The sequence below is a fragment of the Arachis hypogaea genome, chromosome 12 (assembly GCF_003086295.3).
Source record: "Arachis hypogaea cultivar Tifrunner chromosome 12, arahy.Tifrunner.gnm2.J5K5, whole genome shotgun sequence".
In the NCBI taxonomy this organism is placed as follows: domain Eukaryota; kingdom Viridiplantae; phylum Streptophyta; class Magnoliopsida; order Fabales; family Fabaceae; genus Arachis; species Arachis hypogaea.
In genome coordinates this window covers 5,831,988-5,856,193 of record NC_092047.1, presented here as the reverse complement: position 1 = coordinate 5,856,193, position 24,206 = coordinate 5,831,988, and the positions used below count along the sequence as shown (strand labels likewise).

The 24,206-nt window shown below is 31.2% G+C and overlaps 1 protein-coding gene across 1 annotated transcript; it reads left to right on the top strand.

Moving 5' to 3' along the window:
- The first annotated feature begins 2,715 nt into the window (after window positions 1–2,715).
- On the top strand, window positions 2,716–4,588 carry LOC112726564 (uncharacterized). Its single transcript, XM_025775993.3, has one exon. It carries the CDS (start codon window positions 3,409–3,411, stop codon window positions 4,387–4,389), a length of 981 nt encoding a protein of 326 aa, XP_025631778.1. The 5' UTR covers window positions 2,716–3,408; the 3' UTR covers window positions 4,390–4,588.
- The last annotated feature ends 19,618 nt before the right edge of the window (window positions 4,589–24,206 follow it).

Here is a 24,206-nt window from a genome sequence, read left to right as displayed (position 1 = left end):
AACCTCATCTATTATGCACTCTTTCTGTTTTCAAATAATATTCATTGTTAAATCTTCACCTAGATTTAGGGATGTCAACAGGGCAGGGCGGGGGCGGGAGATGCCTCTCTACTCCTATCTTCGCTCCTAGATTTGCTTCCCGTTCCCGCTTCCGTTTTTCGTCGTGGGAGAATATTGCTCCCCATCCCCATTCTTCGCGGGGACCCTATTCCCCATTTATCTGATAGTTCTAACTAATTATTAATTTCCATATGAATAGAGCTATAAGTATCCATCCTACACAAAAATAGCAAGATTTTATACAAAAAATCTAAACGACAAGATGATGACTTCTTTCAAAATGACGTAGTGGGGGGACGCAACGGCAAACTAGAGGACAGAGCAGTAGACGGGGTGGGAGACGCGACAACAGAGAGGAAAATGGACACAACGACATAATTACAGAAAGGGACGCCATAAATAGAGAGCACGATGCAATGAAGGTGATGGCGGTGAGAAGGGAGAGTGGCGAGGGAGTGGCTGCAGAGAGGTTGGAAGTTGGATGGAGTATGAACAGTATTAGGGATCTCTTAATTGAAGAAGGGTTATGCAAATGAGGATTAAGAGTTTTGGGTTTATATATATGTGTGTGTGTGTGTGAAATGACTAAAACACATATATGAGAAATAAACTATTAAGGACAATTCAGTAAATTTATGAATTTCGGAGATTAGCGGGGATGGGGCAGGGATCCCCGCTCAGGTCCTCGCGCTTGTCTCGGAAAAATTTTGTCTCCCATCTCTATTCCCGCAGAAAAAATTTTCCACAGTCAGATCCCCATTTGAGGCAGTCCCCGCAGTCGCAAGTCATCTCGCAGAATTTTACCATCCCCTGCCTAGATTAAGAAAACAATTGAGAAGTATTTTATAGAATTATCTTAAATTAATTTTTTTATATTTCTTCTCTTTTACATCCAATTAATATTTTTTTAATTCATTACTAGTTATGTAATTCTTAGAGGTATGGTTGAAAAAAAATAAAGGATTGGATAAATTTTTCAATTTTCCAAACAAATAACTATTTGTGAACAAACTAAATTTTCGAAGTGTACAATTATTTAGAAAAGTAGAGGAAGTACAAGAGTTTTAAAAAGAGCAAACCAATATTAAACAGGATCAAGAGTGAATAATTAATAAATGATTAAATCAACGGCAAATTTATTATTATGAGAGTCCATGAGCATGTCATGTTAAAAATAGTTAAAAAAAACTATTATATATCAACAATTTTTTTTTTCAGTCAATATCTATCGATCTTTTTAATCATAAATTATAAACTCTAAATTTTAAACTCTCATCTTCCCAAAAAAAAAAGGCATTAAAAACATTAATCTACAATAAAGTAAAAAATTGGTTAATATTAATTAATTAAAAGTTGATTTATATATTAGCTAGGGTGAGGGATACGTAGCTACAATGTGATATATATTGAGATAATAGCTTCGACTTGCCTCTTTCATACTCAAAGTCTTATGTGCTTTATTTTTGGGATGGAAGACAAATTAAAGATGAGCTGGTTAAGAGTGTTGGCAATGCAATTTGGACAAAATACAATTTGGATTAGATGATTTAAAAAAAAAATTCGATCCTATCTTATCCAATTTTAAAGAGTTTGAATTGAATTGAATTTACGATTTTGTAAACTAAAAAAATTAAATATACATAACAAATTTTAATATCAAATTTTAAATAATTAACAATGACATAACAAGTTTTAATAATATCTTAAAAAATTAACGATAACATAATAATAGAAATAAAATTATAGGTTAATTAAAATTAAATAAATAACATTTTAAACATAAAATATTTATTAAATAATAATACATAAAAATATATAATAAATTAAAAATATTATAAGTATAATTGTAAATATAATAATAAAATAATAATTTTATAATACATGATAGCTTGTGTGGTTTGGATTGGATTGGATCGATTATAAAAAATAAATTTGAAATTCAATTCGATTCAGTAGTTTACAAAAAATAAAATCCAATCAAATTCGAATTAGTGCAGTTTTAATTTGTTTTCGATTTGGATCAAATTAGATGAACTGTTTAATTTAGATCGGTTTGAATTTGAACATCTCTAAAACTGTTATATGAGTTTTTTTTTTTTTTTTTAATTTCTGGAGAATAGAATGCATAGGTTGGTACATATTTCCAAATGCTTATATTGTACTCTATTTCTATCGCCTTTTGGCCTGCATTTTTTTTAATTGTATAATATAATATATTATTTATTTCATTTTCATTAACTAAATTCAAGAGAGAGAGAGATAGGGGGGGGGGATATTCTTCATATTTTAATTCTTTTGATTGCTTAATCAGTTTCATTAATTTATTTTATAAAACAAATGAACTATACGTAACTGAAAGAAATAATAATAAGGACTATATTCAAATTAGTAAATTAGATAAATTAATAAATTAAATTTTGTGTACATTCAATTATTTTGTATTTAGTATTAAAGATATATAATAAATTTGTTATTAGTTTAAATTTGTTATTTTGTTTAGCTAAGATTAAATTTAAAATTTAATATTTTATTATTCAATCAGTTACAGTTACAATCACTTTCAGTTAAGATTATAATTGATTTATCTAAATATAATAAAATCTAATATAATTCATATATTTGAATTCATCCAACTTTTTAGTAAAGACGTTGTTATTTAGAAAAGTTTTAAATATTTCACATTAGATAAAGAAAAGGCCAATGCATAAATGCATTTTCTTTTTCCAAAAAAAAGAAAAATTCAAATAGAGCATCTAGGTGAAAGATAAATACAGTCACATTCACCAACTACTTTCCTTTATTTATTCTATCTCAAATATGCCTAACTCTATAGTGAAAATTTAAAACAATAGAATACTACATATATGTTCATTTACATATTCTAAGGAAAAATATGGAAACAGGACTGTATCATAATCATACAAATTAAAATAAAATCTTTTTCCAAAATCAAAACTATATCATAATCATAACTATATAATTAATTCCAACCATATACGGCATTACTCATTACCCCCCACCTAATTTAATTTTTAAATGGTCAAATCCATGCAAATTAACCAGAATAAATAAAAATCCAAAACAGCAAAAGAAATCTGATCTCTACCATTCGCTGACACAAAAGAAAGAATTTGAATAACTACCTTCAACTTCAGTAATCAGTACTTACCTATATCTTCCATCTTCATCGTTCTTTTTTGTGGTCTCAAACTCTCAATAGTTGTCGCTACTCACAACAACGACGACAACAACAACACCGTCGTAGATTCCTATGTTTCTTTCCTTATTCTTCACAGATTCAACAAATAAGACCTTACTATAACAATTCTCACAAACTTCAATTAAATCATGAAAACCGAACAACACAACAATAATAAGAGACTACTCTCTTCACTCCTCAGAACAGCAAAGCCCGCGGCGTATTTTATCTTTCTTCTGCTAACTTACGCCTTAGGTTACCTCTCCGCTCCCTCTGCCACGTCATCACAACCACCGCAACAGCAAGCACCGCCGTTTGCGTCGTCAACGCCGTTAAATGCCGTTTTTCCTTCTCCTGATTTTGACTCAACTTCCAACTCTGTTATTCGAGTAACAGTCAACTCCACAGAGCTCGACTCGTTCCGAGTCACGACTCGATGCGCTGATCCGATCTCACCGGAACTCGTTAGACGTACTCTCGTCGACCGTCTCTTCAACGGTACGTCACCATTCAGCAACTTCCCGCCGCCGCACGCCGCTCCTCTTCTCCGGCGAACGACGAAGATCAAAGGATGGGGCTCAAACGGTGCCGTATTTGAGAATCTCATAAGGCGCGTGAAGCCACGCGTCATCGTCGAGGTTGGCACGTTCTTAGGCGCGTCGGCGATACACATGGCCGAGTTGACTCAGCGACTCGGCCTCTCGACTCAGATTCTGTGCATCGATGATTTTCGCGGTTGGGCCGGGTTCAGAGACCGGTTCAGTAAAATCCCGATGGTAAACGGTGACGTTTTGCTGTATTACCAGTTTTTAATGAACGCGGTAAATTTTAACAAAACCGGGTCAATTTTACCCGTACCTTTTTCAAGCGGGTCAGCACTAATAAAGCTATGTGAATGGGGCGTGTATGCGGATCTCGTAGAAATAGATGCGGGTCATGACTTCTTCTCTGCTTGGTCGGATATAACCCGTGGGTATCGAATCCTCCGACCCGGCGGAATTATATTCGGCCATGATTATTTTACTGCGGCGGATAATAGAGGTGTTAGAAGAGCCGTTGACTTATTTGCAAAAGTCAATGGTCTTAAGATTAAAATCGACGGTCAACATTGGGTTCTTTACTCTACTTAAATTCTATGATAGGAAAATATATATATAATTTTTTCTTTTTAAAATCAAATATACATACTTTTACTTTTTTCTTTTTAATTTTTTTTTTCTTTTTGTAATTCTACTAGTACGGGATATTTTCACAAACATTGTTGTGATATTTTATTGCTATTCGATCTTATATGATATGATAGTGATTGGAAGATTAACTTCTCAGCAATACATGGTTGATAAGTAGATATGTATCGTAATCATAGATTTAATTTTTTGGGGTCTATATATGTAAGTGTTTCAAGAGAAAGAGAATGAGAGGGATGAAAGCAGAAGATGTTTTCATTAACTAAGGTTGTATGATTTTCGGAATTCGGAGAAAATGTTTATATTGAAAAAAAAAAGGTTAGAGGCCCAAAAACAAACACAAAAAAAAAAAAAACTAAGCAAAAGCTATGTATATACTATGACTTCCTCTTTACTTGAATTGGTCTTTTTGGACAACATATAATTGGGTCTCCTTATATGAGTCTTTAACCCCAAAAATACAGTATAGGGGTAATTTCGGAACTAAACACAAGTCAGTCCAGACCCAAACATAAAAGAGATAAGAAATATCCAAACAAAAACATTAGAAGTTTTGAAAAAACAAAGGAGAGAAAACGAGCTGAGTTTTGAGTTGGAACTGGACCAAAAGTAGAGGAATTTATTATAGGCTTTCGGCCCAAGAATTGAAGGCTATTTATTCACGGTCAATATAAAAAGAATGTTATTCAGGTCCGAAAAAAAAAAATGTTATTCATTATGAAACTAACAAAGGGTTAGTTTTTACTTATTAAATAATTACGATTATAGCTACCAAAAAAAAAAAAAATAAATAATTACGATTACTCTACCAAAAAAAAGAATTACGATTCCTAAGGGTTCGTCAAGTGGTCGGTTCACTTGTCCGCTTAAACAAGTGTTAAAGATTCGAATGTCATTTTTTATATCTATTGACTAATAACAAACTCATAAATAGAATTTAAATTTGTGATGAATTAGTCCTAAACTTGCAAGATTTACCATTGAAAAAAAAATTACTTCTAATAAAATCAAAGTCAAAGAGATTTATTTGTGTTTGGTAGTAAAAGTAAGGATTTATACCATATTACTCACTTGAAAACTACAATAAATTTCATACATACTTTACCTAATTAATTAATTATATTTATCTTACTAAATTACTTAAAATATGATGGATGTAATTGTTTAATTTATTTGCATAATATTTGTTTTGTCTGGATTTTGCTTTTTCTTCGACCTCGACACAAAATATCGATCAAGTTTGTATCAAAATCTTAATTCTGCGAATAGATATGACTTATGTGAAAAAGAATAGGCTCGATTCGAGAATTATTTAGCATTAATGTCAAATCAACGTATGTCGAAATACTTGTGATAAATTCCATCACAAGAGAATAGATAAAGCTCATAATATATAATTGACAAAATAAAAACTTAAAAATAAAATACTTGAAGAAAATGAATAAAATAACATAAAAATATAAATAACAAGAAGAACGGTAAATGAAATAAACAAAGACTATAAGTAAAACGATAAACAACTTGAACTCTAAAATAAATGAAAAAGGAGATTAAAATACTAAAAGAAAGAAAACAAAGCAATAAAATAAATTGGAAATAAAAGAGAAATAAAAGGAAGAAATAAAAAAAAAAAAACAATAAAAATGACTCCAGACACTTGTACTGATATTTTATGTTTTTCTTTGACGTCAATATGACTTAGATTTTGCAGAATTTTGTGTGATAGTGTAATATTTAGATTGAAGTTCCTGAATCTTTTTGAACTTCTTTTATTTATAGGTTATAAATAGTGAATTGTATTGACACGATCTAACTTCTTCCTTTTTCTTAGGCCATGATCCTGTCTTTGACCATGAAAAATCTTACTCTCAAATTTGAGTCTCACGTCTTCTCTTACCTTAGTTTTTAGACCACACGTTTGATATGGTGCTTATGGATCACGTCACATGTGATTATCATGCCTCGACTATGGACACTTGCTATATCGACTCCGCTTTGCATAGTAAGTTGAACCCTATGTGCTAACGTTCTCATGGAATAACCCACTGTTATGATATTTCGATTTGCATACCATCGACTCAATTATTTGTAAGGGTCGAATGACCGTTTGTTACACTATGATCGAATTCTTTACCATGTCGAATTTTTACACTAACATTATTATATTAAACTCCAATGATTAATATGTTTACTTTCTAATTTTTTGCTCATTTTTTTTTATCAATTTTTGCAAGGTTCCCGACCACAAAGGGAGAGATGGCATCACTATAGATGCCAAACAAACAACGCAACCATAACCAAAGTATAAGAAGGATCAAGTACAATACAACACTTCAAACAAAACACCCTCTATCAAACAACTCCAAACAAAATACAATCCACTCCACTAAAAAAGGGATAACTTATCCCAAACTCTAAAGTTCCTTCGACATGGCCATCAAGATAAAAAGAGAATAGAACCAAACACAACTCAGAAAAATCTGTATTGTTAGCAGCAACTACATTACCAAAAACGGTCACACCAATAAATTCTTTGACAATCTTCAAATTTTGTAAAGTTTCTCCAAATACTAAAGTGCTTGAAATCGATCAAATTTGTAAAATGAATCTAAAATTTTTAAATTATGCAGCAAATTCAAGAAGTTATTTTTTTTTTAAATTAAAGTTCTATTGTTTGTAGTCTATTTTTGATATCCAATGCACTACATTTTGATTATTTGACATCACTTGCAGGTCTTTAATTCTACCCATTAACTCCTCCAAAATAAATTATATCACATTTTTCACTCCCTGAAAATAATATTTGTCATGTTATGAAACATTATTTAATTTGGATTTAGTACGTTTCAAAGAGAAAATCTAGGTGTTTTTTTGTTTGTTTGTTTAATTTTATTTATTTATTTTTATAAAAGAAGATTCTGTCTCTCAACATTGAAAGTGTTTTAAACAGTAGCTTAGAGAGGTTGCTTATAGTTAAGGGAAAAAAATAGTTTGATTAAACACTAATAATGATTATACATAGTAATGTGTCTTAGATAAACTTACACCTTTTAACCGTGTGTGATGATGGGAAAGAAAAGTCTTTTCAAAGTGACTAAAAGAAATTCAAGTGGGTTATACTTATGTGTTTTAACTAATGGTTGTGTTTATATTGAGGAAGAAAAGGTCAATTTAAAAGTATAACCCCACTTTCTCAATTAATCACGTTTACATAATGTTTATCACATAATGTTTATCACTGTTTTTTTTTTTTTTTTTTTACCTTTAATGTTTGTCAATTTATGTAAGGATCTTTTGAATATACAATAGAGATTAGGTTTTATAATTACTATTTTTCTTAATTATTTTTTAAATTTATTTTATATACTTAATTCTATTTTATTTAAAGTTTGTCTCCTTGTGCATACAGCAATTCATTGAGCCAACAATAAATTTTTAAATAAAACTCAGAACCGTAGTAGATTAATTCATGACCTGTTAGATCAAAAATATATATCTTAAAAAAATAAATATTTAATAATGTATATTTTTATAATTACTATTTATAATGTGGTAGTTCAATTCTCTCTTAATAAATATCACGTGATAAAAAAATTTAAGAGAAAATTTCACTCCCTTCTCCTGCGAGATGCTAAAATGACACTTTTCTCCCTTATATTTATAAAATATACATTCCCTTCCCTTATAACTTTTAAAAAACTTTCTTTTTAATCCATTTTAATTTTTTTGTATTAACTAATTTTAAATTTATTCATTTTTCAAGAAAAAATAAATTTTTTTTACAAAAATATCCTTTAACAAAAATTTTATTTTTTGTCATTAATTTTACTTACCAAAATAATCTTTAATAAATTTTTTTTATGAATTAAATTGTATTTTTATCAAAATATTTTTAAAAAATTTAATAATTAAATTATTTTTTCTAAGATACCCTTCAATAATTTTTTTAATTATTAATTATAATTTTACCAAAATTTTTGTTAATTTTTCAATATCAATATATATTAATTGTTATACATATTAACAATGGTAAGAATTTTTTATTTTATGTTAAAATAATATATATTGATATCGAAAAATTAATAGTAAAATATAAAAAAATTGTTAACAAAAAATTTGATAAAATTATAATTAATAATTAAAAAATTATTGAAGGGTATCTTAGAAAAAATAATTTAATTATTAAATTTTTTAAAAAATATTTTGGTAAAAATACAATTTAATCAATAAAAGTTAATTTATTAAAGGATATTTTAGTAAGTAAAATTAATGACAAAAAATAAAATTTTTGTTAAAGGATATTTTTATAAAATTTTTTTTTTTGAAAAATAGATAAAGTTAAAATTAGTTAACAAAAAAAAATTAAAATGGATTAAAGAAGATATTTTTTAAAAGTTATAAGGGAGGAAAATGTATATTTTATAAATAGAGAGAAGGGGAGTGGAATTTTCTCAAAATTTAAATCTTATCGATCAGAATAAAGTATATTTAATAATTATCTATTAATTTCTTGAAGAATTTTCTTATTGTAAAAGAATTAGTCACTAGTGTCAAAAGATAAACAATTTTTTTTTTAAAGAAAAACAGCAAGATATATTAAGGCCTCAAATCATATGTTTTCATCACTCTCAACAATACTATAAAATTAAACTATATTTAATGAGTTAGTTGTTGATGACGAGACGTAGGGTTTTAAATAATCTATCCATATATCCTTCAACCAAGGGTGCTAAATTAATTTTGGTGTTATTATTATTATTATATTAGACGAAAACCAATAGGAGAATCCATCATTTGAGAAGACATTAGTCCATCACAATAATGATGATTAACAACTTTCGCATTAAAATAATTGCCACTTGATTCAATATAATGGGTACGAAAATTGAGGTCGTTTTATTTGAATAATTTTGTTACTTTAAAAGGTTACAAACCAGCTAGCGAAAATCTCTTTTATGTGACATTTTACCAGAATGTTTAGCTTATTTGGGTATGAAACTGTGAATTGAATATGAAGTAAGCATATTCCTTCTTTCTAATAATCATTTCATCATGAGGAATCAAATAATTCATCTTCGACTCGGTCATTGATGAAAATTTCACCAGAATTTGTTTTATAATTTCATTTTCGGTTACAAATTATTTTAAATGGATTTTGCATTATAAAAATGTTTTCGCCTTAGCTTGTCTATCTAATTTTTTTCTTTGTTTTGAATCTTTTATGAAAATGAAAAATTAATATAAAAGAGAAACTAAATTGAAATTAAACAAGATCCTAAGGTTGGAATTATAGGATTATGATTATCACACTTGCATCCACGTCATCACACCCACAATCACGACAAGGACAACCACGGCCATTCGTAAGGGTGTTCTGTAATTAAAAATTTAAAATACATAATTTACCATAAAATGTTTTTTATATTACACAATGTTATTTTTATTAAAATAATTTATTTTGATATAAACATATATTATATAAAATATATAAAATTATACATATTAATTATGCAATGAAAGTCTTTTCTATTTAACTGAATTTATTTTGAGATAATTTTTTGTCAAATTCGGGTGCATGTGCTAAATTTCAAATAGTTCAAGTGATTATTATTAGTCTAACTCTATCAATAAATTGGTCATTAAAACAGTTTGACTTAAATAATATCTTCTCAAATAATTATTAAAAAAATAATAATAAAAAAAATAATTAAAATTTATCTTATTTAATATGTATTATTAATTTTAATAAAAATACGTTTATAATTTATATGTCTAACTTTTAAGATTTCACTAGTGAAAAATCATTTTTGGTATGTAAACTACACAAAGTCATCTATAAGAAGCCAACGGACATGTTTACTATCTCTGCCAAATTGAAATGATTTGGATTTTCCAACTCCATATATGATGATTCATTATTTATCAGAAAAATCCAAATTTGTCATTTACTTATTAGCTTAGATGGATAATGTCATGATCATTGGAAATCATTCTATTGAAACTGAGATTGTCGTTAAGCAATTGCATTCAATTTTTTCTCTGAAGGTTAAGAACAGATTATACATCAAAGTAGTAAGTTAGTTATGCTTAGCACTATATGTATATAAGGAAGCATGTGACCCAGTGTATTTATATATTCATTCTGTCGACAAAGCAGTTAATTATTTCGACCATAAGATATGGATGACGATACAGAGGTATAGTCGAAGTATGAAAGGGATAAGTCGAATTAAGAAAGGGTGCAAATAATATGTGGAAAATAAATTGGTTTGTAAAGGATAAATTTTAGTTTGAATGTAGAGACTATTACTTGACTCTTAAGATGTCGTAAGAAAGTGGGTAGTTATTAATCTTGGAAAATAAATAAAGTAAAAGAATAATAACTATTCAGTATAAGAAAATTTCTTTTTCTATAAATAAAAGAAGTAAAGAATCGAAACCAATCAATTATAACTCAAATGACATAGTTTTTCATACTTATTTAAGAGGTCGCGAGTTTAAATCCCTCTATCTTTGATTAAAAAAAAAAGAAAAAAACTAAATCTTTGCAAAATTTTTAAGTCACACTTAAAAATTTATTTTGTTTATTTCTATTTATTCCTTTTTTCAGTTTAGTTCTTTCATTAAACTTTATTTTTGTTTATCATTTTATTCACGTTTAAGTAATTTCTATTTATTTTTAAATTAGGGTTAATTATTATTTTGATCCCTAAAGTTTTGGCCAAAATTTTTTTTGTTTCTAACTTTTTTTTTACATACAAAATTGTCCCTAAAATTCAAGTAATTTTAAAATTGTCTTTTTAGACAGATTAATTTTTTAAATGACAAAAATATCTCCTCTCTCTCTTCTCACCACCACCACCACCCCACCCACTACTACTCTATCATATCTGTACCACCCCACTCACTACCATCCCATCACCATCTATTCATGAATGCAATAAGAAAATCCAACCTTCAACAACAACCTCAAATAAATCAAAACTAAAATAACAATTCATCTCCAAAATCATCATCATTAACAAAAAAAAAAATATATCATCGTCATCATCAAAACAAACATTAACAAAAAATTAGCCATTGACAAGAAGAACAAACAACTTGTTTTTCCTCCAATTTTTCACCAAAATCAAAGAACTAATAAAAGCAACAATAATCCATGTTCAAAAATTAGGGTTTGTTCTCCTCATTATTCTTCTTCTTCCATTAATAAAATTCAGAACCATTAACAAAACTCAGAACTAAAATTCTTCTTCTTCTATTAACAAAACTCAGATCTAATTACATGAATCAGAAATTTCTAAATTCATCTTCAATTACAAGAACTAAAAATTCATAAATCTAATTACCAAATACAAGTTAGTAACTTACTACTTTTTTTTCTATCATTAGCAAAATTTAAAAATAAAAATCCTTAAATACAATTAACAAAACTCATATCCAAAGGTTGCGATCCCTTCGATGGAGCTGAAGATTGTGATTCCTCTTAAAACACTTGTTGCAGAAGAAGGAAAAAAAGGAAGATGAAGTTTTTTTTTTCAATTTTTGTTTGTACCTAACATTTTTAAAAGATTACATTTTTTCTTGATTGCTGGTTTTGAAGGTACTTTTTGGTTGCCAGAAAAAGAAATACTGTTTGTGAAAATAAAGGCACCGCTGGACTACTAGAGGACACGAGGAATACGACTACTATCACTACTTACCCGATGACGACGAGGAACATGAGGGCCAAGGCCAGGTGGGTCGCGGCGAGGCGAGGGCGAGTCACGGCAAAGCTAGGGCTTGAGTCGTGGTGCTACGAGGGCGAGAGCCAAGCGACGGCAAGGGTGAGTTGCGGCGAGGATAGGACGCAAGTCGTGGCGCCGCGAGGGCCAGGGTCAAGCGACAGTGAGGGCAAGGTGCGGCGAGGCGAGGACGAGGGCGAGGTGAGGCTTCCTTCTCTCCTTCTCTCTCTCTGAGTTTTTTTTTTTCTCTCTGAGTTTCTACTTCTCTCTCTTCTGAAGGTGTGATGGAGATGATGATATTGAGGATATAATTGTTCGAAAAACGATTTTAGAACTAAGTTCAACTTTAAGAACGATTTTGTATGCAAAAAAAAAAAAAAGTTAAAGACTAAAAAATTTTCAGCCTAAACTAAAGAGACCAAAATTGTACTTAACCCTTCAAATTATTTTAGTTGCATATTATGTTTAGTTGAATTCATTTTAATTGTTGTGTTTGTTTAATCCCTATTTATATAATGTTATTGTCATTTTATTATTCCGAAACTTGTAAAATTAGTTTTGACATTAAAATTAATAAATTTTGGGTGGAGCTTATTTCTTTAAAAAAAAATCGTATCTGCTTTTCGAATTAAAATCATTGATACAAACTAAGCTTGAATCAACACATGTGTCGAGGTTAATTGAACTAAAGCGAAATACACTCATTCAATAATTCCAAGGAATTACATTCTCTCCTCTGCATTTTTGTATACCTTTTCACCACAAGGGTCTTTAGTTAGTGTTAGCTTATTTATCAGCTTAGTTAGGATTAGTTGGTTGGTCAACATTTAGAAGAGCTTTCAATTAAGTTGTTATGATTTGTGAATAGAGGAGACAATAGGTCAAAATTATCAAGCCGATTTATCAAAAAAGTAAAGTGGGTTAGGATGAAAATTTGAACTTGCCAAATTTGCAGGATTTGACAGGGTGAATACGAAGGTTGATAGGTTTTTTTTATTTAAAAAAAGAGATGAGAACTACAAAAATATATATACGAAAATTAAAATTAAAATTTTCAAACATGTCTCTTTCATTTTTTTAATTCTTTTTTCCTTTGTATGAACAGATATTTAAATATCATTATTTATTATATATAAAAAATAATAATATAGTATTAAAGATATATAAATATAAAGGTATGTAAACAATAATGAAAGAGTTTGTTTATGTTATAAAATTACATATTTACCACCAAAAAAAAACTATTAAATAAAGGTATGTAATAAATGATTATATATTTAATAAATTATTAAATTTCAAATTGTGCTTACTATGGTATGGCTCGTCTTAGCCGATCATTATTCTAGCACGAGGTTGAATTTCTCTTCAAATTTGTTAGTTATACAAGGGAAAGGATATTTGATCAAAATTGCATAAAATATTCCTAATAATCTTAAAGCAATATGTTACATTCGTAAGAGAAAAACTATACCAAGGTAGTGGAGTGATACAGAAGTACATTTTCTTCTTAGTAATTTCGAGTTTATTTGAACTCTTGAACTGAACAAAATCTTTCTAAATTTTGTAGTTATAGGTTCTCAGATCATATCAGTTGAATTCCCAATAGTAAGTGTGAAGTTTCTTGATGTGCAAGGTATAAAAAGAACAATGTGATTATGCAGAAAGATGAAACAGAATTGTAAAAAAAAAGAGGTAAAAGGCTAAAAGAGTAATATTATTATCAATCCCGCTACGTACGTTACCAACAGTATTTCTGCCAACTTCTGCCAACTCTTATTTATGACTGTGTTTAATGGAAGTGTCTTTGCGGATGTGTCTAATAAAAATGTCTTTTTTATAGCTGTGTTTAATGAAAGTGTCTTTATAAATGTATTTCCTAAATGTGTCTTTTTATACATGTATTTAAAATATAATAATTAATTATTGTTGGTAATAAGTTGGCAGATAGTATATTGGTACCTATACTTTTTCTATTATTATTTTTGAAGTATTTAATTTGATTGTATATTATTGCTCTATTATGTTTGTATATATAGATATAGAAAATTAATTTTTAAATAATTAACGTTACTTGTTTTTAATTGCAAGATTTTTTTTGGATAATTTAGAGTTTAAGATTAGAATTTAGTATAGAATATAAAATTTAAGATTTATAATTTAAATTTTAAAAAATTGTTGGACCCGAAAATTTAGTATTAACGTGAGATTGGTTAGAGAGACAGAAAATTTACCCCCTTAATTAACTATTTCAGTTTTTAATCGAATCTTGGGATACTCTCTTTTTTTTTTTTTTTTTCGCGTTTAGAGACCTAATACCTACTTATTGACCTTTATAAATTAAGTCGCATTATTTGAAATTCTAATCAAGTGATCATATATATAGAATCTATGATCACATAATTGTCATGCAAGACGAATTAGTGACGTAACATGTTTAAAATTCTAAAAAAAAATCAAACTAAAAACCAAATATGCTACTGTCACTTTATATATATATATATATATATATATATATATATATATATATATATATTTATATCAGATCCATTTGGAGGGTTGGAAAAAATGAAAAATTCAGTGGAAGCTTGGAAGGATTGATAATAATGTGTTGTGTATTTATGTATCTTCATGCATGTGGCAATTATTGGGCGTAAACAATAATGAATCTGAATTTTGGACTTAATATTTTGACATGTTATTACTATATTTTTGTTCAATGAATACATACCATTAAGTGCAAGATAAAAATCGGATTGATGGTGACACTAATCGAAAAAGATTAGAAAACATGGTAGTGACAGTTATTTTGATCAATCAAATCCCACATACAATCCTAGCTAGTGATATATATATATATGCACAAAAATATGGAGACAAAGGGAAAAAATAGCATATGAAATGTTAATCATTGAAATTGCGTGCAGTTTTGATATGACATTATTGTAAAGCCGGGTATAAAACAGGATGCAATTGGGGACAAATAATCTTCTTCACTAGAAAAACTCTAATTAAACATAATAGAGAAGAATGAAGAACTAGGGGTGGCAACGGGGTGGGTAGGGGCGGATTTTTACTCTATTCGATTTTGTCCCGCTGTATAACAACTCGCATAAAACCCGTTCCGCTTCTATTCGCGGGTAGTAAAACGTTGAATCCTAACCTGCCCTTGCGGGTACCCGCCCCACCCCTACTCGTCCCTATAATTATTAAAATTCAATAAATAAAATTAAATTTCAAAATTTATATAACCATCATCACATACATAACATAAATTAAAGTAAAAATTTAAATATAATACAATATTATTAATCATTTACTAATTGTTTTACATATATTATACATATTATATATTAAAATGATATATATTATATATATAGCGGGGCGGGTATTACCTAAATCCGCCCCGCTAAAAACCCGCCCTGGTACGAGGCGGGTAATTATCTGCTCCGAGCGGGTAGGGGTGGGGTGGGTACCCGCGAGTTCGGGTGGTATTACCATTCCTACGAAGAACCAACATTTCATAGTTGAATCAACATTACAATCTCTTAATAACCATACATACATACATACATACATACATACATACATACATAGCGGAGGATTTGTTGGCCTTCAACAAAATCCATCAGCCTAATGAAGGTTTAACTAAGATTTAGGTTATATTTGATTAGAGTCTATACTTTATAGTTTATATGCACAAAATACATGAACATATTAGAATTAAAATATGTTTGGTACGGTTGTATTGAAACACAGAGAAAGAAGGACACAATATAATGGAACTGAAATATATTATCTCAATGTACAATTAAAAAAAAATTGCCACTTGAAATCTTTCTTTACAGAAGGTGAATGAGGATGAGGACACATAATAATGCAACAAAAAGGTATAGAGTTGCTTTTATGTACAACAATTTTAAACTACTGCCATTGTTATCTATAGTGATTAGTTGGTCACAAAATCACTGCCAATTGAGATTCACAATGATACCCTATGACAATTTTCTATAACGGTTTTTAGAATGCCAGGCTCATTGCTCTAGTCCTTAAAAAATGGTATCTTTTGTAGGAGTTTTGGCAACAGTTGTTTAAATTTTCATTTTGATTTTGCAGCGCTTTTGAACTGTTGCAAATCTTACAACATACAAGACACATTTGTTAGAAGTTTTGAACCGCCACCATTTACATATAATTTGTTTTACCGGAAAATTCCATCAGGTTCTTCATTTTCTTTTTTTTTTTCCAACTATTTAATTTTCATACAATACTACATAATTTATATATTGCAGTTAATTAAAGTATCAATACCATCTAAATTTATAATTAAAAAGTTAAGAAGTCTATTGCAGTTAAAAAGTCTAAAGAGAGTAGTGGTAGCTATTCTTAATTAGAATATGTGTATTAAAAGTATTCTGAAAATATGTAAAAATTTGTTGTTGAATTGGAAGGTCATATATCTTGCATATATTGTGATCTTGAAGGATATATATATATATATATATAGAAAGTAGGAACAGGAAGAAATAGATAGAACGTATAAAGAGTGTTGCATGATTCTCAAAAGAGGGGCAAAGATAAAAAGCGCCAAAGAAGATTGAACAATCAATGGTTGATGTACTCTTCTTTATTGCTTAATTTTAGAAAAGTATTATCCAGTGTTTGACTTAGGAGAATTAATATTTCATCAAGGCAAAAGAATTTTGTTATGGTCTCTCATGAACGTTCATTGAGAATAACTCCTCAAGAAACAGATCAAGTGCAACAAAGTACGAAAAAAGTTAAATCTCGAGAGAAAATGAATCTTAACCAGCTCAGTGATAAGGTTGATATAGCTCTAAATCCACATAATGAAGTTGTCTCTATACCGAAATCATCCTATAAGGATTCTTTATTGAAACCAATTGGCTCAGAAATCGATGAAATTTCTGATTATGATAAAGACATCGATGAAGCCACTCCAAATCTGGAGGATAAATGATACAAGGAAACCGAAGCTAACGTGGAGGAAGAAAAATTTTTTGACCCTTATCCAATTATTAACGTAACTAAAGAGAAATTCATAGAATGGTGCAAATCACATGGTGAGCAGCCTTTATCGTGAAGCTCTTAGTGGAGGACCCTGGATGGTGTCAAGACATTACTTAATCATCCAGAGATGGAGATCCTTTTTTCTCTCATATGAACAAGCAGTTTGGAAGATTGCGGTTTGGATTCGCATCCCGAATCTTCCAATTAAACTCTATAACTATTACTTCGTTTGGAGGGTTGGATCGGCTATAGAAGCCATGCTCAAGATCGACAAGACAACCTCAATTCACTCTCGGGACCGATTTGCCAGAATTTATGTGGAGATTGATCTTACAAAAAAATTTGTTCCAAAAATTTCTGTCATGGGAGAGCATCCTGAATGTTGAATATGAGGGGCTACAACTCATTTGCTTTAATTGTGGTCTCTATGGTCATAGAACCGATTAGTGTAACAACCCTCTAGCGAAAGGACACGATCACCAGTCGGAAACTAGTGCCGGGACTTTAGCCAAGGTCATGGTGAATGGTAACCACAAAAATCAAGGCAATCAAGCTCCCAATATGGATAGTTCGGATTACCAGTCAAATATGGAGACAAATCAAGACTCTCAATGGAAGTTGGTAACTACTCAAGAGGCCCCTAATTTCGAGCCTTGGATGATGGTGAGGAAACAGCTAAGGAAGTGGCATGAGAAAAGAATTGTAACATTTAAAGAAGCCCAATTTAGGAAATATTAAAACATTAACAAGGAAGGTTTTCGTATTAATCTTGAGCAAAATATGAAAAGTAGATCAAAATATAATATCCTATTTGAGAAAACATTAAATACTACACCTAACACAAATAGGCATGAGGAGCCCTACCACAACATATGCATGAATATTAATCCTATGAGGAGTGAGCCTATTAAGGAACTTGGGCCATCAAATCAAGTTGTGAAAAAAATCCTTAAACATGGAGTTGGAAAAAATTCCTAAATAAAAAAAGGCCCACTAATGCAAAATTTGGGCCCATTATTAAAGGAAATTAAAGATCATGAAGCCAACTAAGGCAGGAGAAAAAAATAGTTCCTCCAAAGACGATTCCATTAATTTGAAACTAGGAGATAAGACCCATCATAAAAATCCGAACTCTTTGGCTATGGAATGGGAAATGCTTGAATATATGAGGCGGATACAGCCGCAGAAACGTGATACTTTTGAAGCAAAGATAATGGCTGGTTGTGTGCTTGAAAATCATGTTGTCAATAACAGCTTTCTTAATTAGAAATCCTCTATTACCAGTAACCCTACGCCTCCGACAAGTGGTATTGTGTCGGTTTCCAGCAAACCACCTGATGAAAAAAATGGGGATTTGGTGGCTAATGCATGAGCATATTTTCTATCTTTTCCTAGTGAATTTGCATTTAATTTGTTAAGTTTAATCAAGAACTAATTATCTTTTAGCCACTATGTATGCTACTTTGAGTCTTGTGCAATTCTGTTTATTTTAGGTAGCATTTGGTTGGATTTGATGGAGCTTCCACAGAAAAAGAGAAGAAGGCTATATAGGGCAGGAATTGCTTAGAGGATGGAGAGGAAGCTAGCACAAATGGAAGGAGCATAAGAATTAAAAGAGTTGACCAGCGAGGAGCGACGCGTACGCGTGAAAAGCGAAGATGCACAGCGACGCGTGCGCTTACTTGACGCGTGCGCGTACTTGACGCGTACGCGTGACATGCGCCGCGTACAAAAAACGCAGAAAACGCTGATTCCTATTAGTTCTGATTTAAACTTTATTTTATTTGAAAATAGGAAAAGATATTATTTTAGTTTTAGAAAATAGATTTTAAATTAAGTAGGATTAGATATAAAAGAGAAAAGAAACTTCTCTTCTGGGGGGGGATTCCAACATTATTCCACTTTTCATTCCACCTCAACCCAATTTACAATCCTAGTTTCCCACTCTGAACCATGAGCAACTAAACCTCCATTGTTAAGGTTAGGAGCTCTGTCTATTGTATGGATTGATACTATTATTTTTCTATTTTAATTCATGTACTGATTTATATTTCAAGGATTATTTTCCTTCTTTATATTATGAATTTGGGTGGAACAGAAGTATGACCCATGTTCTAATTGAGTTCTTGTATAACTTGGAAAAGCTCTTTACTTGAACAACAGCTTGAAAACATATTCTCCTAAATATCTAATTATCTGGATTTAACGGGATACGTGACATATAATCCTCTTATATTTGGGTAATTAGGATTTTTGTGGCATAATAACTAGAATTAAACTTCACCCCCTAATTGGAATTAATTGACCAAGGAATTGGCGGTCGATGAATTTTAGAGGAGACTAGAAAGGTCTAAGGAATTAGGATCTAGTCACATATAGTTTGCCATGAATTAAATCTTGCATGATTAGAATAAATTAATAAGAAAAGTCAATCCGGAAAATAGATAACTCTGAAGCCTTAACTGCTTTCTCCATATTTTATTCCCAACTTATTTATTTGCCTGTCTTCTGTTTAATGCTTTTTGACCTCTCAAATACTATTTTCTGTTTGTCTAACTAAGTAAGTCATTTAACCATTATTGCTTAGTCCATCAATCCTTGTGGGATCGACCTTCACTCACCTAAGGTATTACTTGGTACGACCCGGTGCACTTGTCGGTTAGTTTGTGGTTATAAATTCCGCACCAGTGGCTGGCAAGGATCTAAAGCAGAAAATGGGTTCTATCCACCATACTTGATCTTAGGTCTGGTGATCTAATCTATCTTATCGTTGTGTCCAATGAATCTGATAATCTAGAGCTGCAGGGTGCTAGAGGTAAAACATTTATTTCTTTGATTAAGGATATGAAAAAAGAATACCAAAAGTAGGGCTGTTTGGAGAAATTTGGATTTTGATGCTAGTTATATCGAGGAAGTAAGAGGCTACTCAAGGGATATAAGGTGCCTTTGGGATCCTGGCATTTGGAAGGTAGACATTATTTTTCATAATCATTAGTTTGTTCATATGATGGTTACTAATGGTGTTTCAACTTTCTGGCTGTTAACAGCTTGCTATGGAAGTCCATAGAGCGCTAATCAAAAAATTCTTTGGGAAATTCTCAGAGCCATTAGTTTAAATACTTATCTGCCTTGGTATGCCTTGGGTGACTTCAACGATTTGCTCCACGAGTATGAACACAAAGGAGGTACCGAAAATAACGACAGAGGTGCTTGCGAAGATTTTCAAACTTTCATCTTCGATTGTAGATTAATGGATCTCGGCTACTTCGGTTGGCCTTTTACCTGGAGAAGAGGTAATTTGATGGAACAATTTGATAGAGGTCTGGTAATTTGGACTGAAATATTACCTTTCCAGAAGCTAGGATAATGCACCTTCCCATGTTCAAGTCCGACCACTTTCTCCTGTGCCTTCAGTTCTCGTCTTCGATGCCGACTAACAGAAGAATGAGACCATTTAGATTCACTGCCGCATGGCTTACTCATCCTGATTTTGGAACCTTATCAATAATAATTGGATTATGCAGGGGTTTTGGAATATGGGTATGGTTACTTTTCAAAATGCTTTGAAGGACTGGAATTATAGGGTGTTTGGTAATATTTTCAAAAGAAAAAACCAAATCATAAGAAGATTGCAAGAAATTACAACTAACATGAATCCTACTGGAAATAATATCTTCTTGGAGAAACTCCAGAAAGATTTCTGGAGGGAGTATGAGGAGATACTTATTCAAGAAGAGATGTTATCGTTACAAAAATTTCGGTGCAAATGGATTAATTTGGGTGACAGAAATACCAAGTACTTCTACAATATCACTATGGTTAGAAGAAGGAGAAACAAAGTGACTTCTCTTTAAGATTGTGATTGAAATTGGATCTCAGATGATGATGCTCTTGAAAATATGGTGACAAATTTCTATTCTGAGTTATACAAGGATGACCTTTCTGATTGTCCATATATTCTCCATGGTAATTTTCCTACTCTTTCTCATGATGAGCTAATCAATATTGGGAATAATGTATTTGCCTTGGAAATTAAGAATTCTGTTTTTAGTATTGGTGGTCTGAAAGCACCAAGTAGAGATGGTATACATGTCATTTTCTATCATAATCAATGTGATAAAGTCGATCCTGACCTATGTAATCTGGTGAAAGCTATTTTTCTTGAACCTTGTAAAATTAGCGAGGTTAATGAAACGCTTATCACTTTAATTCCAAAGGTAGAGTCAGTCTCAAGCTAAAACACATGATACCTATAAGCTTATGCAACATTTCATACAAAGTGGTCTCCAAGATCCTTGCTAAGCGATTGAGAATGGTTATAGAAAATCTTGTTAAACCCACCCAATATAGCTTTGTTCTTGGTAGACAAAGTTCTGACAACATTATCATTACGCAGGAAGTAATTCATTCCATGAGGACAAAGAAGGGAAACACAAGGTGGATGGCTATAAAAATTGACTTGGAAAAAGCTTACGACATGCTCAAATGGAGTTTTATAAAAGATACTCTGGTTGACATCGGACTCCCTGCTCACGTTATTAATTTGGTCTGTACGTGCATTTCCACAGCCAGGATGGAGGTCTTATGGAATGGTGAAACCTTGGATGAATTTCTTCCTTCCAGAGGTATCCAGCAAGGAAACCCCCCTATTGCCTTACATTTTTGTTCTTTGTATGGAGCGTCTCACCCACCTTATCAGTGCAGCTGTGAAAAACTACTTTTGGAAGCCCATACGACTTAATTGGGATAACCCCGATCTATCCCATCTTTGCTTCGTAGATGACCTCATTCTCTTTGCTGAAGCTAGCATGGACCAAGCAGAGATTATCAACAAGATACCTGAGAAATTTTGCACAAGTTTCGGGCAGAAAGTAAATAATGATAAGACCCGAATTTTCTTTTCCAATAATATGGGCAACAATGTTAGGAAGAGATTAGTGAAACACTATTTCACAAGAACGGATGATCTTGGAAAATATATCGGAGTCCCCCTTCTTTACACAAGAACCAACTGCAATACCTACAATGAGATTATTGGCAAACTCAACTCTACGCTGAATGGATGGAAAGCTTTCACTCTATCTTTTGCAGGAAGAACAATTCTGGTGAAATCTATCCTTTTCTATATTCCTACTTATACTATGCAAACTTCTATTCTTTCTGCATCTACTTGTAACCTTATTGACTGTAAATGCAGGAGCTTCCTTTGGGAAGAAACAGATCAATCACAGAAAATCTATCTCCTCAATTGGAAGACTATCAGTCAACCTAATACTAATGATGGGCTTGGTATCTGGCATACCAAAGAGCTTAACCATGCCTTCATGATAAAAATTGGCTAGAGCCTTATAGAAAAAAGAGATGCTCTCTGGGTCAAAGTCCTCCAATCAAAATATAATTGTGGAAGCGACCTTCTCCCAAGAGTGAAAAAAAAGAATAAACAATCAAATATATGAAAAGGAGTGTATGCTTCTTGGTTTGATGTTCAAAGGAATTCTATTTGAAACATTGGTGATGGGAACAATATAAACTTTTGGAACCACCAATGGGTGCCAAGTCTCAGTCCTCTCAACAATTATGTTGCCCAGGTAAGTCAGCCTTATAATTCAAATGATGGACTAATAGACTTCCTTTTGGTTTGAGGTGAGTGGGATGTCGATAAACTTCGAAGATGGCTTCCAGATCCAGTGGTGAATAGAATTCTAACCATTTCTCCACCATCCCCGAAGAAAGGTCAAGACCAGATTGTTTGGGCAGCTTCATCGGATGGCACTTTCAATATGAAATCACCCTATTCTTCTCTCTAAAATAATATAGGAACTGCAGATCATCTTTTCAAGCTTGCTTGGAAGTGGAATGGCCCCGAAAGAATTCGATCCTTTATCTGGCTGGTTGCTCATGAAACTATTCTGACGAATACAAAACGAAAAAGAAGACACTTAACTATTGATGCAAGGTGTCATCAATGTAACTTTGTTACTGAAGATGCTCTACATGTTCTCCGCAATTGTTCCTCTGCAACCATCATTTGGAATCTCTTACAAGCCAACTAGAAAGTTCAAAACTTCTTTAACCTGAATATCTGGGAGTGGCTTTTGCAAAATCTATCTCACCAAACTGATTAGAACACTATGTTTGGAGTGACTATATCCTCCTTATGGTACTAACGTAATAAACTGGTCTTTGAAGAAGGAGCTGGCACCTCTCCCTTGGCAGTTGTGGAGTCAATCAAAATGTGGATTATGAAAATTACCAAACTACTGGACTTGAAGATTATTCCAAAGAATACGCACTAATTTTCTCATGATAGGCTAATTAGCTAATTACCCCTCCGAATCATTGGATGAAAGTAAACGTTGATGGCTCCTTTTTTGCACAAAAAAGAAGTGCAGCTTGTGGCGGCATTTTTCGAGACAATTTTGGAAGATTCATCAATGGCTTTTCTTGTAATATGGGCAGCTGCTCCATCATGCATGCGGAGCTTTGGGCAATAATTAGAGGCTTGCAAATTGCATCAACAAAGAAGTATAACCATCTCATTGTAGAATCTGACTCAGCTATAGCTATTAAATTTATCTCTAAAGGATGCCTTCTTCTTTACCCTTGTAACCCCTTGTAGAAGATATCAAAATTCTTGCTAATCGCATTCTGCAGATCATTTGGCGTCACACCTTGAGAGAAGCTAATTCGATCGCTGATCAACTTACAAAGAATGGACAGGACTTACCCTTAAGTCTTCATTTATTCGATATTCCTCCATCCAATATATCTCTTGGCTTATCTTTTGATAGCTATAGTTGTTTTAGAATTAGGAATGTTTTCTAATTTTTTTTGTTTAGTTTGTTTTTTCTATTTAGGGTCATTAACCCCTATCTTTTACAAAAAAAAAAAGTGTTTGACGTAGATTAAAATTACCAGTGCTTACTACTTATTATAAAATTAAATATACTTTTTTTATATCTATGATTTTTTTAAAATATTCCTAACTGTTAATTTTATTCAATTTAA

Bases quoted from the DNA above. Each gene is read 5' to 3' on its own strand.
- LOC112726564 (XM_025775993.3), top strand. From the start codon at position 3,409: ATGAAAACCGAACAACACAACAATAATAAGAGACTACTCTCTTCACTC.